The 14,440-nt window shown below is 43.5% G+C and overlaps 1 protein-coding gene across 1 annotated transcript in view; it reads left to right on the plus strand.

Moving 5' to 3' along the window:
- Window positions 1–14,080, plus strand: part of LOC147022025 (uncharacterized) — a 233,652-nt gene extending 219,572 nt beyond the window's left edge. The window contains exons 53-54 of the mRNA XM_085892576.1: window positions 1,740–1,982; window positions 13,610–14,080. Of these exons, the coding sequence (XP_085748702.1) occupies window positions 1,740–1,982; window positions 13,610–13,756 (390 nt within the window). The 3' untranslated portion in view covers window positions 13,757–14,080. The remainder of the gene's footprint in view (window positions 1–1,739; window positions 1,983–13,609) is intronic.
- The last annotated feature ends 360 nt before the right edge of the window (window positions 14,081–14,440 follow it).

Consider the following 14,440-nt stretch of genomic DNA (forward strand, 5'->3'; position numbering starts at 1 on the left):
CTCTCTCTCTCCTTCTCTCCCTCTCCCCCTCTCTCTCCTTCTCTCCCTCTCCCCCCTCTCTCTCCTTCTCTCCCTCTCCCCCTCTCTCTCTCTCCTTCTCTCCCTCTCCCCCTCTCTCTCTCCTTCTCTCCCTCTCCCCCCTCTCTCTCCTTCTCTCCCTCTCCCCCCTCTCTCTCCTTCTCTCCCTCTCCCCCTCTCTCTCCTTCTCTCCCTCTCCCCCTCTCTCTCTCCTTCTCTCCCTCTCCCCCTCTCTCTCCTTCTCTCCCTCTCCCCCTCTCTCTCCTTCTCTCCCTCTCCCCTCTCTCTCTCCTTCTCTCCCTCTCCCCCCTCTCTCTCTCCTTCTCTCCTCTCCCCCTCTCTCTCCTTCTCTCCCTCTCCCCCTCTCTCTCTCCTTCTCTCCCTCTCCCCCTCTCTCTCCTTCTCTCCCTCTCCCCTCTCTCTCTCCTTCTCTCCCTCTCCCCCTCTCTCTCTCCTTCTCTCCCTCTCCCCCCTCTCTCTCCTTCTCTCCCTCTCCCTCTCTCTCTCCTTCTCTCCCTCTCCCCCCTCTCTCTCCTTCTCTCCCTCTCCCCCCTCTCTCTCCTTCTCTCCCTCTCCCCCTCTCTCTCCTTCTCTCCCTCTCCCCCCTCTCTCTCCTTCTCTCCCTCTCCCCCTCTCTCTCCTTCTCTCCCTCTCCCCCTCTCTCTCCTTCTCTCCCTCTCCCCCTCTCTCTCTCCTTCTCTCCCTCTCCCCCCTCTCTCTCCTTCTCTCCCTCTCCCCCCTCTCTCTCCTTCTCTCCCTCTCCCCCTCTCTCTCCTTCTCTCCCTCTCCCCCTCTCTCTCCTTCTCTCCCTCTCCCCTCTCTCTCTCCTTCTCTCCCTCTCCCCCCTCTCTCTCCTTCTCTCCCCCTCTCTCTCCTTCTCTCCCTCTCCCCCCTCTCTCCCTCTCCCCCTCTCGCTCCCCCTCTCGCTCCCCCCTCTCTCTCCCCTCTCTCTCTCTCCCCTCTCTCTCTCCCCCTCTCTCTCCCCCCTCTCTCTCTCTCCCCCTCTCTCTCTCCCCCTCTCTCTCCCCCTCTCTCTCTCTCTCCCCCTCTCTCTCTCTCTCCTCCCCTCTCTCTCTCCCCCCTCTCTCTCACTCTCTCTCCCCTCTCTCTCTTCCACTTTCTCTCTCCCCCTCTCTCTCTCTCTCTCCCTCCTCTCTCACTCTCTCCTCCCTCTTTCAGTCTCCCCTCTCTAGTCTCCCCTCTCTCTCTCCCCCCTCTCTCTTCCCCCCTCTCTCTCTCCCCTCTCTCAGTCTCCCCCTCTCTCAGTCTCCCCCTCTCTCTCTCTCTCTCTCTCTCTCTCCCCCCTCTCTCTCTCTTCCCCCCTCTCTGTCTCTCTCTCTTCCCCCCTCTCTGTCTCTCTCTCTTCCCCCTCTCTGTCTCTCTCTCTTCCCCCCTCTCTGTCTCTCTCTCTTCCCCCTCTCTGTCTCTCTCTCTTCCCCCTCTCTGTCTCTCTCTCTCTTCCCCCCTCTCTGTCTCTCTCTCTTCCCCCTCTCTGTCTCTCTCTCTTCCCCCCTCTCTGTCTCTCTCTCTCTTCCCCCCTCTCTGTCTCTCTCTTTCCCCCTCTCTCTTCCCCCCTCTCTCTCTACCCTCTCTTTCTCCCCCCTCTCCTTGCCTTCCCCCTCTCCTTGCCCCTCCCTCTCCTTGCCCTCCCCCTCTACTCTCATTACTTCACCGAGGTTGATTTCCCATTATTTATCCCAACCACTCCCTTATATTTGCAGCTCGTCTATGGCAGTGGCAAGCAGCAAGCAACCACCATGGATATTCAACTGACTTTCCTGCGACTGCTATCGAGTAGTGGTGTACAGAACTTCACTTACCACTGTAAGAACAGTATTGCCTTCCGGGATGATGACACAGGAAGCCTCACCCAAGCACTGGTGCTGCAGAGTAAAAATGGCGCTGAGATTAGAGCTGAGGGACCAACACATCTGGTCTATTCTGTCTTGGAAGATGGGTGTTCGGTGAGGAACAACAGCTTTATTGGTGAAACAAATACATTTTGCATTCAATTTCTCATTTCTTTAGCTTTGTCGTTAATTTAATCTTTGTTTTCTTTTCTTTGTGATACAAAACTAACCTGTCTCCCAGGTAACTTATTACCTCCCGCCACCCAATGTGGACCAAGGTTATATACGAGGTGTGTTCAAAAAGTATCCAACCTTAATTTTTTGTGCGTAAACTAATGAAGCTAGGGAGGCGTGGTTTGGTGCACGTATGTAGGCGATCCTAATCCGTATGCGTGAATATTTTCCCACCTGCAGAAGCTGTCAGTCGCCGACAGACCGCCGATGAGTGAGGAAGTGTTTTTGATTTTCGTTTTTGACAAAATGACGGATCACTGTGGTCTCATCGCCAGTGATCACTGTGTTGAAGAGTGTTGGGATCGCTGTTCACAGTCTCCAGCATGCCCTGTGCGATCTCCAAAGGAGTTGCTTCTGCTCGATCGTTAGCAGCTTTGGCACGAACTTCGCTGAGATTCTCCTTAAGCCCAAATCCTCAGTCACAATGGAATGAACAGATCCAATGCTGACGCTCACCTCGTCTGCAAGTTCTCTGATCGTGATTCGACGATCCTGCATCAGCAGGGTCCTCACTTGGTCAATGACGATCTCATTTTGGGATGTTGAGGGCCTACCAGAACGTGCTTCACTTTCCACTGATGTGCGACCATCTTTGAAGCGGTTGTACCACTCTTTTATCTGTGTGGTGCCCATTGCTTTGTTCCCGAAGGCCTGTTGAATCCTGCGGATCGTTTCCACTTGGGAATCGCCAAGCTTTACACAAAATTTGATGCAGTAGCGTTGTTCAAATTTTTCCGTCATTTTGTCAAAAACGAAAATCCGGCGGTGCTCACTTACACTTCCTCACTCATCGGCGGTCTGTCGGCGACTGACAGCTTCTGCAGGTGGGAAAATATTCACGCATACGGATTAGGATCGTCCACATACGTGCACCAAATCACGCCTCCCTAGCTTCATTTGTTTACGCACGAAAAATTAAGGTGGGATACTTTTCGAATACACCTCGTAGCCTGGTGTTGGCGCAGTGGTTAGGGCAGCGGCTTGGGATCCAAGAGGTCCTGAGTTCAAGCCCCGTTGAGCCACTGAATTAATACACCAGGGGGTTGACTCAGCCTGTCATCCTTCCGAGGTCGGCGAAATGAGTACCAGTATACTGGGCCGGTGTATACCCCGGTTAAAATAGGTGTACCATATCCCTGTGTCGTAAGAGGCGACCAGGGTTGCGTCAGGAAGGGCATCCGGCGTAAAACATGTGCCAAATCACTATGCGGATCATAATGGATGATCCGCTGTGGCGACCCCTAACGGGAGCAGCCGAAAGAAGAAGAAGAAGACTTTTCGAATACACCTCGTATTCATCCCTCTTTATCGGTGAACAGGATATCTCAAAAAGTTGAGAACAAATTCGGACAAAAGTTGGTGGACAGGTTGGGTGCGTGACAAGGCCAAATTGATTCGATTTTGGTGAAGATCCGATTCCAGATCCGGATAATATAATTTTTTTAAGTGATTCTTTTTCCATTGAGAGACAATATATAGCATGATATCTCAAAAAAATATGGATAGGTTATGATAAACTTGGTGGATGAGTTGGGTAGGTGGAAAGAGCAGAAATACAAAAAATGTGTGGTTGATGTAATTGATTTTTGACCTTGACCTAATTTAAGGTCATGACAATTGTAGACATTTTAACATCTTTACCTCCGTCACCTTCGGTGGCGGAAGTCAAGTTTTCACCCCTCTGTCTGTTTGTCTGTGTACAGGATATCTCAAAAAGTTGTGGATGGATCCGGATAAAAAAAAAATTGGACAGGCTGGGTGTGTGACAAGGACGAAGTGGTTAGATTTTGGTGAAGATCGGGATCCGGATCCGACTAATATAAATTTTAAAAGTGATTCTTCACCAACACTGAAGTTGTGCACTAGATATTTGATTTGTGTCCTTTATCTACTTTTTCAGATTGTGACCTAATTAACAAAAAATTCTGATCATAACTTGAAGAAATTTCTTCTGATTTTAATGATGTTGACTTTTTCTGGATAGATTGTGTATGAGGACACATTTTCTTAATTTACACTATCCCTCTTTAGTCTATATTGAAGGTCAAGGTCCTGTGGCAGTCTCAAAAGAATATAGCCATCATTGGAACTGGGGGAGGGTTACCCTTGGCAATCACTTTGTGATTGTAGATATCTAGCTTTTTAAGTGATTCTTCACAATCGAGAGATCAGGCCAAAAACTATATAAAGCATGATATTTCAAAAAGTTGTGGATTAATTACGTCAAAACTATGTAGATGAGTTGGGTATGTGACAAAAGCAACCCGATTAGATTTTGGTTCAGATCCGGATCGAGATCCGATCTGTCAGTGGGATACAAAATGGAAACTGCTCAGCCTGGCAGAGATCTGCGCTCCACCGAGTGACATTCAAGTTTAGTCATGTGCTCAACAACCTTTTCTCTCTGTTCTTTGTTCACATGAGTTCATTCCAAAATTATCTATCTGACAGCAATTGTATTCAGATAATTGGATTCAAAGTTTAATGGCTATGGAAAAATACCCATTATATGTATATGTATATATATATATATATATATATATATATATATATATATATATATATATATATATATATATATATATATATATATATATATATATATATATATATATATATATATATATATATATATATATATATATATATATATATATATATATATATATATATATATATATATATATATATATATATATATATATATATATATATATATATATATATATATATATATATATATATATATATATATATATATATATATATATATATATATATATATATATATATATATATATATATATATATATATATATATATATATATATATATATATATATATATATATATATATATATATATATATATATATATATATATATATATATATATATATATATATATATATATATATATATATATATATATATATATATATATATATATATATATATATATATATATATATATATATATATATATATATATATATATATATATATATATATATATATATATATATATATATATATATATATATATATATATATATATATATATATATATATATATATATATATGTTGCGATTCTGGAAACCGAATTCCTCCAACACCAATAGCAGCCATCATACAGTGGTCCCCAGTCAGTTATTTCATTAATATACGTTCAGATAATCGACGGAGAAAGATAAAGTCATACGTCAAACAAATTGCAACAGAAACTAAACCTATTCCATAATGAAGACCCCCAGAGATATTATATATATATATATATATATATATATATATATATATACAAAATCTACTTGAATCTGCCAGGGAAAAATGTTGTTTTTTTCCACTTCTTTCTTCCCCACGCGGAAACCAACGGAGTGGTATGATTTGCCTGGAATCCATGCAGAACAATGGCGGATAACCATGGTAACAGAATTTGTTTACCAACACTTCAACTCAATTTTCGGTCAGCAATTGTCTATGCGAAGCGAATTCTTCACATCACTTACAGATTATAGTGTTGTAAGGTCATATAATGTTATGTAGCTGGTTATCATCCTTAACTTTTCAATCTTTGCTTGCGTGAGAACGAATTTTATTTATGATTATGATTTTTTTTTTCTAAAAATGGACGATTCCGAAATTTTCTCGTCGCCATTTGTATTCTATGTCAGACCTCCATATTTCCAAATGAATATAATGAACGGTCACTTTTGACCCCCTTTAATAATATCTGCTCATTCCGATCATTGTTTTCCCAATTTTGAGCTCGATTTTTTATTGGATTTTTTGATAAAAAAAAATGTAGAAAAATATTCGATTTTTTTTCACAAGGCGCTGGCTTGGATGATAAGCACTTACATTTTATATGGCCTTGTCGTGCGTCTGATTGGTAGATGGAACCGATCCGGTAATGGAGGGACGGGACTGTGCTGTGTGTGGAGTTTGCGTCGATATCAGAGACCAGATTGCCTTGTTAACAGAGAAAGGAGCTGATGGAATAAATACTGCTTCCGTCCTACGTGATTTGACCATCAATGTTCGACCAGGGGGGAAGGTACATGTTGCTTGTAGAAGTCGTTTCTGCAACAAAAAGCTCATCGAGCAGGACTGCCGTAAGCGCCAGTCTGCAGGAAGTGCAATACACAGTCCAATGAAGCGAAGATCCCAGGCCCATTTCACTTTCATGAGTGACTGCTGCTTATGTGAAGGTGAGATTTCGGTGAAGGACTTCAGACTGAACCTTGCATTCACTGTGAGAACCCTAGAGTTCCAGGAGGCTATATTGAAGGTGTGCGACAAAAGGAAAGACAGGTGGGCCACAACAGTCATGGGTAGGATATCATCGGCAGGCGATCTGCACGCAGCCGACGCCGTATATCATCAAATTTACAGCGTGAACTTCCGAACTGGAAAGCAAATCCCGATGAAGTTTTCGCATGAGGAAACGCCAGGGAAGCGAGCAGGTCGGCCAAAAGATGTCCTCACTGAGAATGCTTTCTTAATTGTTTTAGACGAGATGATTGGTGATGATGAAGTCCAGTGGACAATTCCAGGCATGTGCGCTCGCATGGGAGCAATATGTGAAACTCCATACAGCTGCCAATATATCAAACAGCGTTTGACGGACACGCTCGGAGACGCAGTTACTATCTCAAATGTACATGGAAGAGCCAATGTGGTCACTTTCAATACAACTGTGTCGAAAAATTTGCAGAAATTTCATGACACCCCCCGCTGTACTGGTGACACAGAATCTGAGAAATGCCGGATAATCAGGAGTGAGACAATCGAGAAGTGCAACATATACGACAAAGAGCACTATCCGGATGCTACAGATTTGGAGTCTGTGGATAAAATGCTGGAGTTTCTACCAGATTCATTGAAGTTACTGTTGGATGAACTGATCTCTGTCAAGAATAAGGCTTTGAAGACGGCGTCATTAGGACAGTGCTTGGTACAAGCGATCCGACTGAGAGCGGCATTGGCACCATTGCAAGTTGGATTAGCAGTTCAATTGCATCATTATTTCGGGTCGAAATTCTTGATTGACACACTGTATAGCCATGGGTTTTGCTGTTCGTACGCTGAAGTATAAAAGTTTGAATCTTGTGCAGCAGCTCAAGTTCCACTTACAATGGACATAGAAAACGATGCAGTGCGTTCCTTAATGAGTGGGAACGGACATTTTCGTCAGTTCGTCTGTGACAATGCTGGTCATTGGACGGTAAGAAAGCGCTGCACGCAATGGGCATTATCGAGACGGTCACACCAGCCATTCGCCAGAGAACACTCATCAGGAGAGATAATCAGAGCAACATACAGTGTCAGTCCGTAATCCCAATCCATTATTACGATTGTCCAAAAAGCAACAAACCAATCATCTACACATGATTGCGACAGGTCCGGCGGGAGATTCCGGTAAGCTGAGTCGACGTCTTGTATGTCTGGAAGTCGATGTCTGGAAGGTATGCTGGCCATTAAAACCAGATTGACCAGGTTGGTCGGGATTCATGCAGGTTGTTGAGAAAGGAGAACATAAAGGTAAAGCCACCGTATGATTTCTCCCGATGCTCGATATGGACCTTACCAATATGAGTTGTATTTACTCAACATTGCGGTTTCTCACCAGTGAATGTGCTTGCCATAAGTGCACGCCGATCGTTACATTCGACTCTCCCTAAGGACACCACGCCGGCAAGGATAACTCAGGATTGTAACGACATGACAAACATCCTTAATTTCGTCTCGGAATACAATCCCTTCAGTGAGAGCGATAGTTTGCGGAATATTGTCAGCGGTCTCACGTCTAGTTCATCAAATGTGCGCAAGGTTAGAGAGGTGGGTGACGCCATCCTGGAAAACCTGTACGGATCAAACGTGTTCGAGTTCAGTTTCTCCCGAAAAGCACAAGTTCTGCAAATCGACCACGAGAAGCAATTGAAGATCGATGGTGAACCGCACAATATTGATCCACAGCTTTTGTTTCAACGATTGCTAGCCGCTGGTCAGGCATCTGATGATGAGAACGCACTGGAAAACCTGTTGAAATACGAACTGTCTACAAATCCACCTGCTCCTTTCAACGATAACGGACTAAGGAGAGAGGCTGTGAAGTCGCAGTTGGCTGACATGATCGCATCAATGTGTCCCACACTGGACGACTCGGACATTTTGATCGATTTCAACATCTTTGATGGCGGTTCTCTTCTTCATAGGATAAACTGGACGAAGAATTCAATGTACTCCAACATATGTAATACCTACGTGAATTCTCTGAAGAAAATCGATAATCCTATCGTGATTTCCGATGGATACAACGGTCCGTCCATAAAAGATACGACACCTATCCAGAGATCAAAAGTGAATGGCCCGAAGATAATAGTAAGCGACAGTAGAATTCTCAAAACAACAAAAGAAAAATTCCTCAGTTACAAATCGAACAAGTGTGAATTCATTACATTGTTGATGCATCACCTTCAGTCCCATGGAATCAAATGCAACCAGGTGCCCGGTGATGCGGATGTCTTTATTGCAAGGAAGGGTGTTGAGCTGTCTCCTGTAGGCCCCACATGCGTCATTGCTGAGGATACGGACGTATTGGTTCTACTTATTCACCACGCCTTCTGTGCAACAGTACCCGCCAGATGTCTATATTTTCGGTCTGATCGACACAATTTGAAACATGGAGTCTGGGACATAAGTGCAGTATGTGAAGCTCTCGGGGAAGAATTATGCAGAACGCTACCCTTCGTACATGCCAGAGCTGGGTGTGATAGTACTTCGCGATTGTTTGGCATTGGAAAAGGCCTTCCTCTGAAGAAGATGAAACAACCATCTTTCAGGACCCATGCTGATGTGTTTTGCGGAGATGAAGTCCCCTCGAAGACATCCATGATACAGGCAGGGGATAAGTCCCTTGTGTGTATGTATGGTGGTACCGATCAGGATAACCTGGACAGATTGAGAGTTTGGAAGTTCAAGGAAAAAGTGGTGACGAGTGCCTCATCTGTAAAAATGCAGTCATTACCACCGACAAGAGACGCCGCTAAATACCACTCCCTACGTGTATTGTACCAAGTGCGAGTGTGGAAGGGAATGTACGTAGGCCTAGATCCTCTCGAGTGGGGGTGGTTCGAAAAAAAACAATTGGCTATGGCCTTGCACGACGGACTCGCCTCCTGCACCAGAACGCATACTGAAAGTTGTCCAGTGCCAGTGCAAGGGAGATTGTGACAGCAAGCGCTGTTCCTGTAGAAGATATGGATTCGAGTGCAATGACGCCTGCACAAACTGTAAAGGAGGAGGTTGCATGAATCATTCCGTGGAGTCGTTCGAGGGGGAGGACGAAGATTGAACATACATTTTCACGATCATTATACACGTAAGTCCTCTGAAAAATTTATCATTTTCTTCTTCCTCTCATATCAATGACGTCACTGATGACGTCATCCTCCGTGTCCGTAATCTGGCATATACTGACGTCATATACATATTATTATTTCAAGAGTGCCGGTTTTCACATCTTATCCTCATTGTCTCGTGATAAAATCTCCTCATTTCATATGCGTATATGGTCAGGAAAACGTGGTAAATGAAAACAAATTTAAGTTTTAGGCCATAATCTGGTAGATGGCGGCCATTTTGAAATTATGTTAATTAGGTAATTTGTCCCCGGCAGGTTCGAGTAGATTTTGGGTATTATTATTCCCGGAGGGTGCACTACTCGTTACAGCAGTTTTCATTTCTGTTGCAATTTGTTTGACGTTGGCCTCGTTTTTCAGTTATTAGCACCCGCCTACTCAGAGTTAGGTGTGATTAAACTTCTGAACTTCATTCCTATTCTTTTTTTTCTCTATTCCTGAGGTAAATCCAAGCAAGGGGTCTTCGCGTGAGCCAGCAGACGCTACGCTCGGACACCCATCGGTAAAAACCACAGCCGCGCCCTTCAAGTTAGAATGCTTCCTCACAGAAGACCAAAGGCAGCAGAAGAAGCCAACAATAAATGCCAGCACTGCATGAAGCGCGTGCAACACAATGATGACCCCCCACCCACTGTTCAGGCGATCAGAGGCATAACCAACGCACCAAATGCTAACAACATACACTATGCACATGGCGCACTCTTCTTCAATCCAAATCTTCATTTAATAATTACATCTGTCCCCTTTTCAATCCGAATCTCCATCTAATAATTATATCCAATCCTTTCCCTCAATTCTCTGACACAGATCATGGCTGGCACCGTACACACGACACCACCTTTGATAAATGGTCACGTGCTTAATGGTGGACCTGCGCGCACTTTACGGGGCATGCTCGATCGTGGGCGGACCTGCGCGCTGACCACATGTACAATGGCGGACCCGCGCACACTGTACGGGGCATGCTCAATGACGGGCGGACCTGCGCGCTGACCACGTGTACAATGGCGGACTCGCGCACACTGTACGGGGCATGCTTGATGACGGGCGGACCTGCGCGCTGACCACTTGTACAATGGCGGACCCGCGCACACTGTATGGGGCATGTTCGATGGTGGGTGGACCTGCGCGCTGACCACGTGTACAATGGCGGACCCACGCACACTGTACGGGGCATGCTTGATGACGGGCGGACCTGCGCGCTGACCACTTGTACAATGGCGGACCCGCGCACACTGTATGGGGCATGTTCAATGGTGGGTGGACCTGCGCGCTGACCACGTGTACAATGGCTGACTCACGCGCACTGTACGCACCTGAAAAACTAGTTCATGAGAGTCGTTAACCACCACATTTTACTGTTAAAGGTTCAAGAAGTCAGAAATAAACGAACAAGTTTATTCAAACAGCTCCATAACCAAACACGTGGGCCCGAGGCCGCAGGCCATCCCCGAGCACACTGTCTCCTACTTTGTGGAAAGGGAAATGGGTGCATAATAAGTCATGCGTAATACCATGGAGTTTTACAATATCCAACAATTACACCATCATAAAAAATACTGTCTCTAACTAAGCTGTTGCCAACAATCTTGATCCGTTGCGTCGGATAGAGTGTGGTGGCCATAAGAGGTAATGCCTAAAATGTAAGCTTCATTTTGCTTCCCAGGCTAGTGAACATAACTTTCCTGTTCCAATTGTCTGCCAATGCATTCTGACACTTCCCTTGACAAAGTCCGGTATTCCTCCCTCACACACAAAGTGGTTCAGGTGGTTATCTTCAGGAGAGCATGTTAATCAAAATAAAGATTAGGCTGAGAACATTGCACTGTGGAATACAAGTTGCCAAGGGAAGTGTGGAAGAAACAATAGCCAGAGAGATGTCCATTGCTCATGCTTCTGGAGAAACTCCATCAGCCAGGTACCATACTAGCTCAATACCAGATGTCAAAGGTTGAAAGTTTAGTGAGGAAAGAAAGATGGTGGACTGTCACATGCTTGACATACAGTTCTTTTAGAGAAACTTTAGAGAAACTGTGCTGACCTCCTGATTGAGCTTTTCTTATTAACAGTGATGTTATAATTTATACCTATATCAAATTTGCACTTACATGAACTACAATGATATATTACTGTGCCGATACAGGTACGAGGACATGAGGAGGCAACATATAACTCAACATTGTATATGGATTTTGAGCTGGTATCCCAGCATCGTGAGCTCAGGACTCATGATGGCCATTCCAACAGGATAACAATCAGGGTCATTTACGCACTGGTGTGTGAGGAGAAGTAACAAAGTCGAGTAGCTTTTCTGAAAACCAAATTGTTGATTTGATTTATGATGAGCGAGTGAGAGAAAATGAAAAACTTCATGTGTGTGCAATATTTATTTCAATTAATGTATTTGGTTTAGGCTGAGGAAAGGTTGGCCAGTCTATAGTTGTGAGGTTCTGTTTTGCTGCACCCTTTGATGTGGTGGAATAACAACAGCCATTTTCTTAACGGATGGAAAGATATTAGAGAAGATGAGAAGCTACTTCAGTGGAGGTCTTAAGGATGCAAGCAGTAATGCTCTGATGTTCATTTGCAGATGAGGTGCTGAGGGCATTCGCTGTGGATTCACAACTTTCTGGGAGGAAAATGTATCAAAGGGCACACACATTCAAACAGTGTTGGGAATGTACCGCTTGGGATGGATTGGAATTGTTTTTTTTAAAGAAAAAAAAAAGAAAGTCCATATCTATTTATTACATAGGCAACGAGAAAGGCAGTCAGAAGAGCGCATACCTCCACCACGCAATGCCTAATCCATAAGAACATATCGTGCTACAAATAGTTTTTGGCTCCATCTCTCAATGGTGAAGAATCACTTAAAAAATTAAACAATTCTCGTATGCAGATCCGGATCGTAAACCAAAATCTAATCAGTTCGTCCTTGTCATACACCCAAACTGTCCACAAAATTTCTTTCGGATCCGTCCACAACTTTTTGAGATATCCTGTACACAAACAAACAGACAGAAAGGGGTGAAAACAACCTCCTTCACCTTCGTTGGCAGAGGTAATAAGAGGGATGATTAACTTATAATTTGTGTTACAATTCAATGGTTTTCCTTTGTTATTTTTTACCCTGCATGGAAAGTGTACAGTGGGGTTAAGCAATTGGTTGCCTGTATGTCTGTCTCTCTACACACGTCAGTTTATGATCAAGGAACTCCTTAATTTTGAATCAATCAGATATTTTAAACACTCGACAACATAAATCGGAACACGATTCTGCGGTTCAGCAGGACTTTGGCTCTGAATTTGGCAAATCGTATGGAATCCCTGATTGTTCCGACACGGAGCTGAAGATAATTATTCTTATTTTTTTAGCCTGCTTTCTGATCTGTCAGTCAAACAAAATTGAAAACCATTCCAAACAGTATACTTACTCTTTTTAATGATGTCATGAAGGACACAAACAACAGGCACAAATAACTAATTTAACGAGTTAAATAAGGTGATGTAAATGATGGCACATCAATGGTGGTAAACTTTCGAAAAAAAATATTATGTTTTTCTCTACAGCCTTCAAAACTTTAATTATATTTAAACTGAATTATACACTTGAAAACTGCAGAAGACAAATCACCTTCTTGGCACCTCAGAAAACCTCCAGTTTCGTAGCACTTGGACAAAATTTTGCCATTTTACTCCATCTCGACCAATGAAATGTGCCGCTCGCTCTCTCAGCAATGGAGAATATCGAGATTCAGACAAAATGTTGGCTCGTAGGAAATCTAGATTGTGCTCGGAAACGCAATAAGCAAGAGTTTAAAAGAATCTTCCCACGTCCTTTTCCTCAAGACTGCGGCGGGGGAAGGTGTTCTATGAACTCCAGTTTAGACAGTTTCATCTTTTGCTTTAAACCAACGAACTGGAACTAAAGAATGTGATTGCAGAGCAGTTACAGAGGATATGAGTGTATGATGGTACTACTTCCACCACTGATGCTTTTCATGTGCAAATGTTAACCATGTGGCAAAAATTTAGTCCATCGCAAGAGGCGTCAACCTCACGTGCAAGGTGTGTTTATTTCCACAGAAATACACAGACACTTGGAGCAGGACAGTGATCCAGTATCAGACCAACAAAGCCACTCGCCTCCCCATTGTTGACTTTGCTCCAACTGACATCGGATCTCCTGGACAGGACTTTGGGGTCGATCTTGGTCCTGCATGTTTTATGTGATCATTATCGATGGATAAAAATTTTTTTGTGTTTTTTTAAACCAAATCTCAAAACAAAGGTGCCAACTTTCGAATGCCTTGTTGAAAGTATTTTATTGACTTGTCATTTTATTTCAATTGCAATCACTTCTTCATGTGACATTGTGACAAGGGCAGTGTTAATAAACAATGGTGTATATTTTTGATGATCGTTTTAAAATCCATGAAATTTTTAATCGCATTTAGAAGTTTACTTTAACATAAAATTTACAGTTTATTCCAACGTATTGGTCTTCATTCAAAAAGATGGAAATTAAAAACAGGTTCCAAGAACTTTTTAAAGAGATTGAGAAACTCTTTAGTTTTTATTACTTTATGAACTAAATAATAATGGATTGCCCTTCCCCGCCCAAGATTGGCCATTCACACGTGCCACGTGAACACCTGGGTGCATGAATTTGTTTAAAGGACAGGAACGACTGCCGACACACCAACCACACCAAGATGACGAGCATTGCGATCTGCTGCGAAAGGATATCCGAGAAGACGAGACCATCTCTTTCCAACAGGTGAGGCAGGAATTGTTCATGGTGCCAGCGAGAACTTATCTACTTTTCAAGGACACTTTGGCATCTTTAACATACACCAACTTTTTCTTTCATTCAGCTGAGCAGAAGCTTGCATCACAATTTTAGTGGAGAGAGAG

This window comes from Eptatretus burgeri, chromosome 8, assembly GCF_056783735.1.
Source record: "Eptatretus burgeri isolate ZD-2024b chromosome 8, Ebu_testis_v1, whole genome shotgun sequence".
Classification (NCBI taxonomy): Eukaryota; Metazoa; Chordata; class Myxini; order Myxiniformes; family Myxinidae; genus Eptatretus; species Eptatretus burgeri.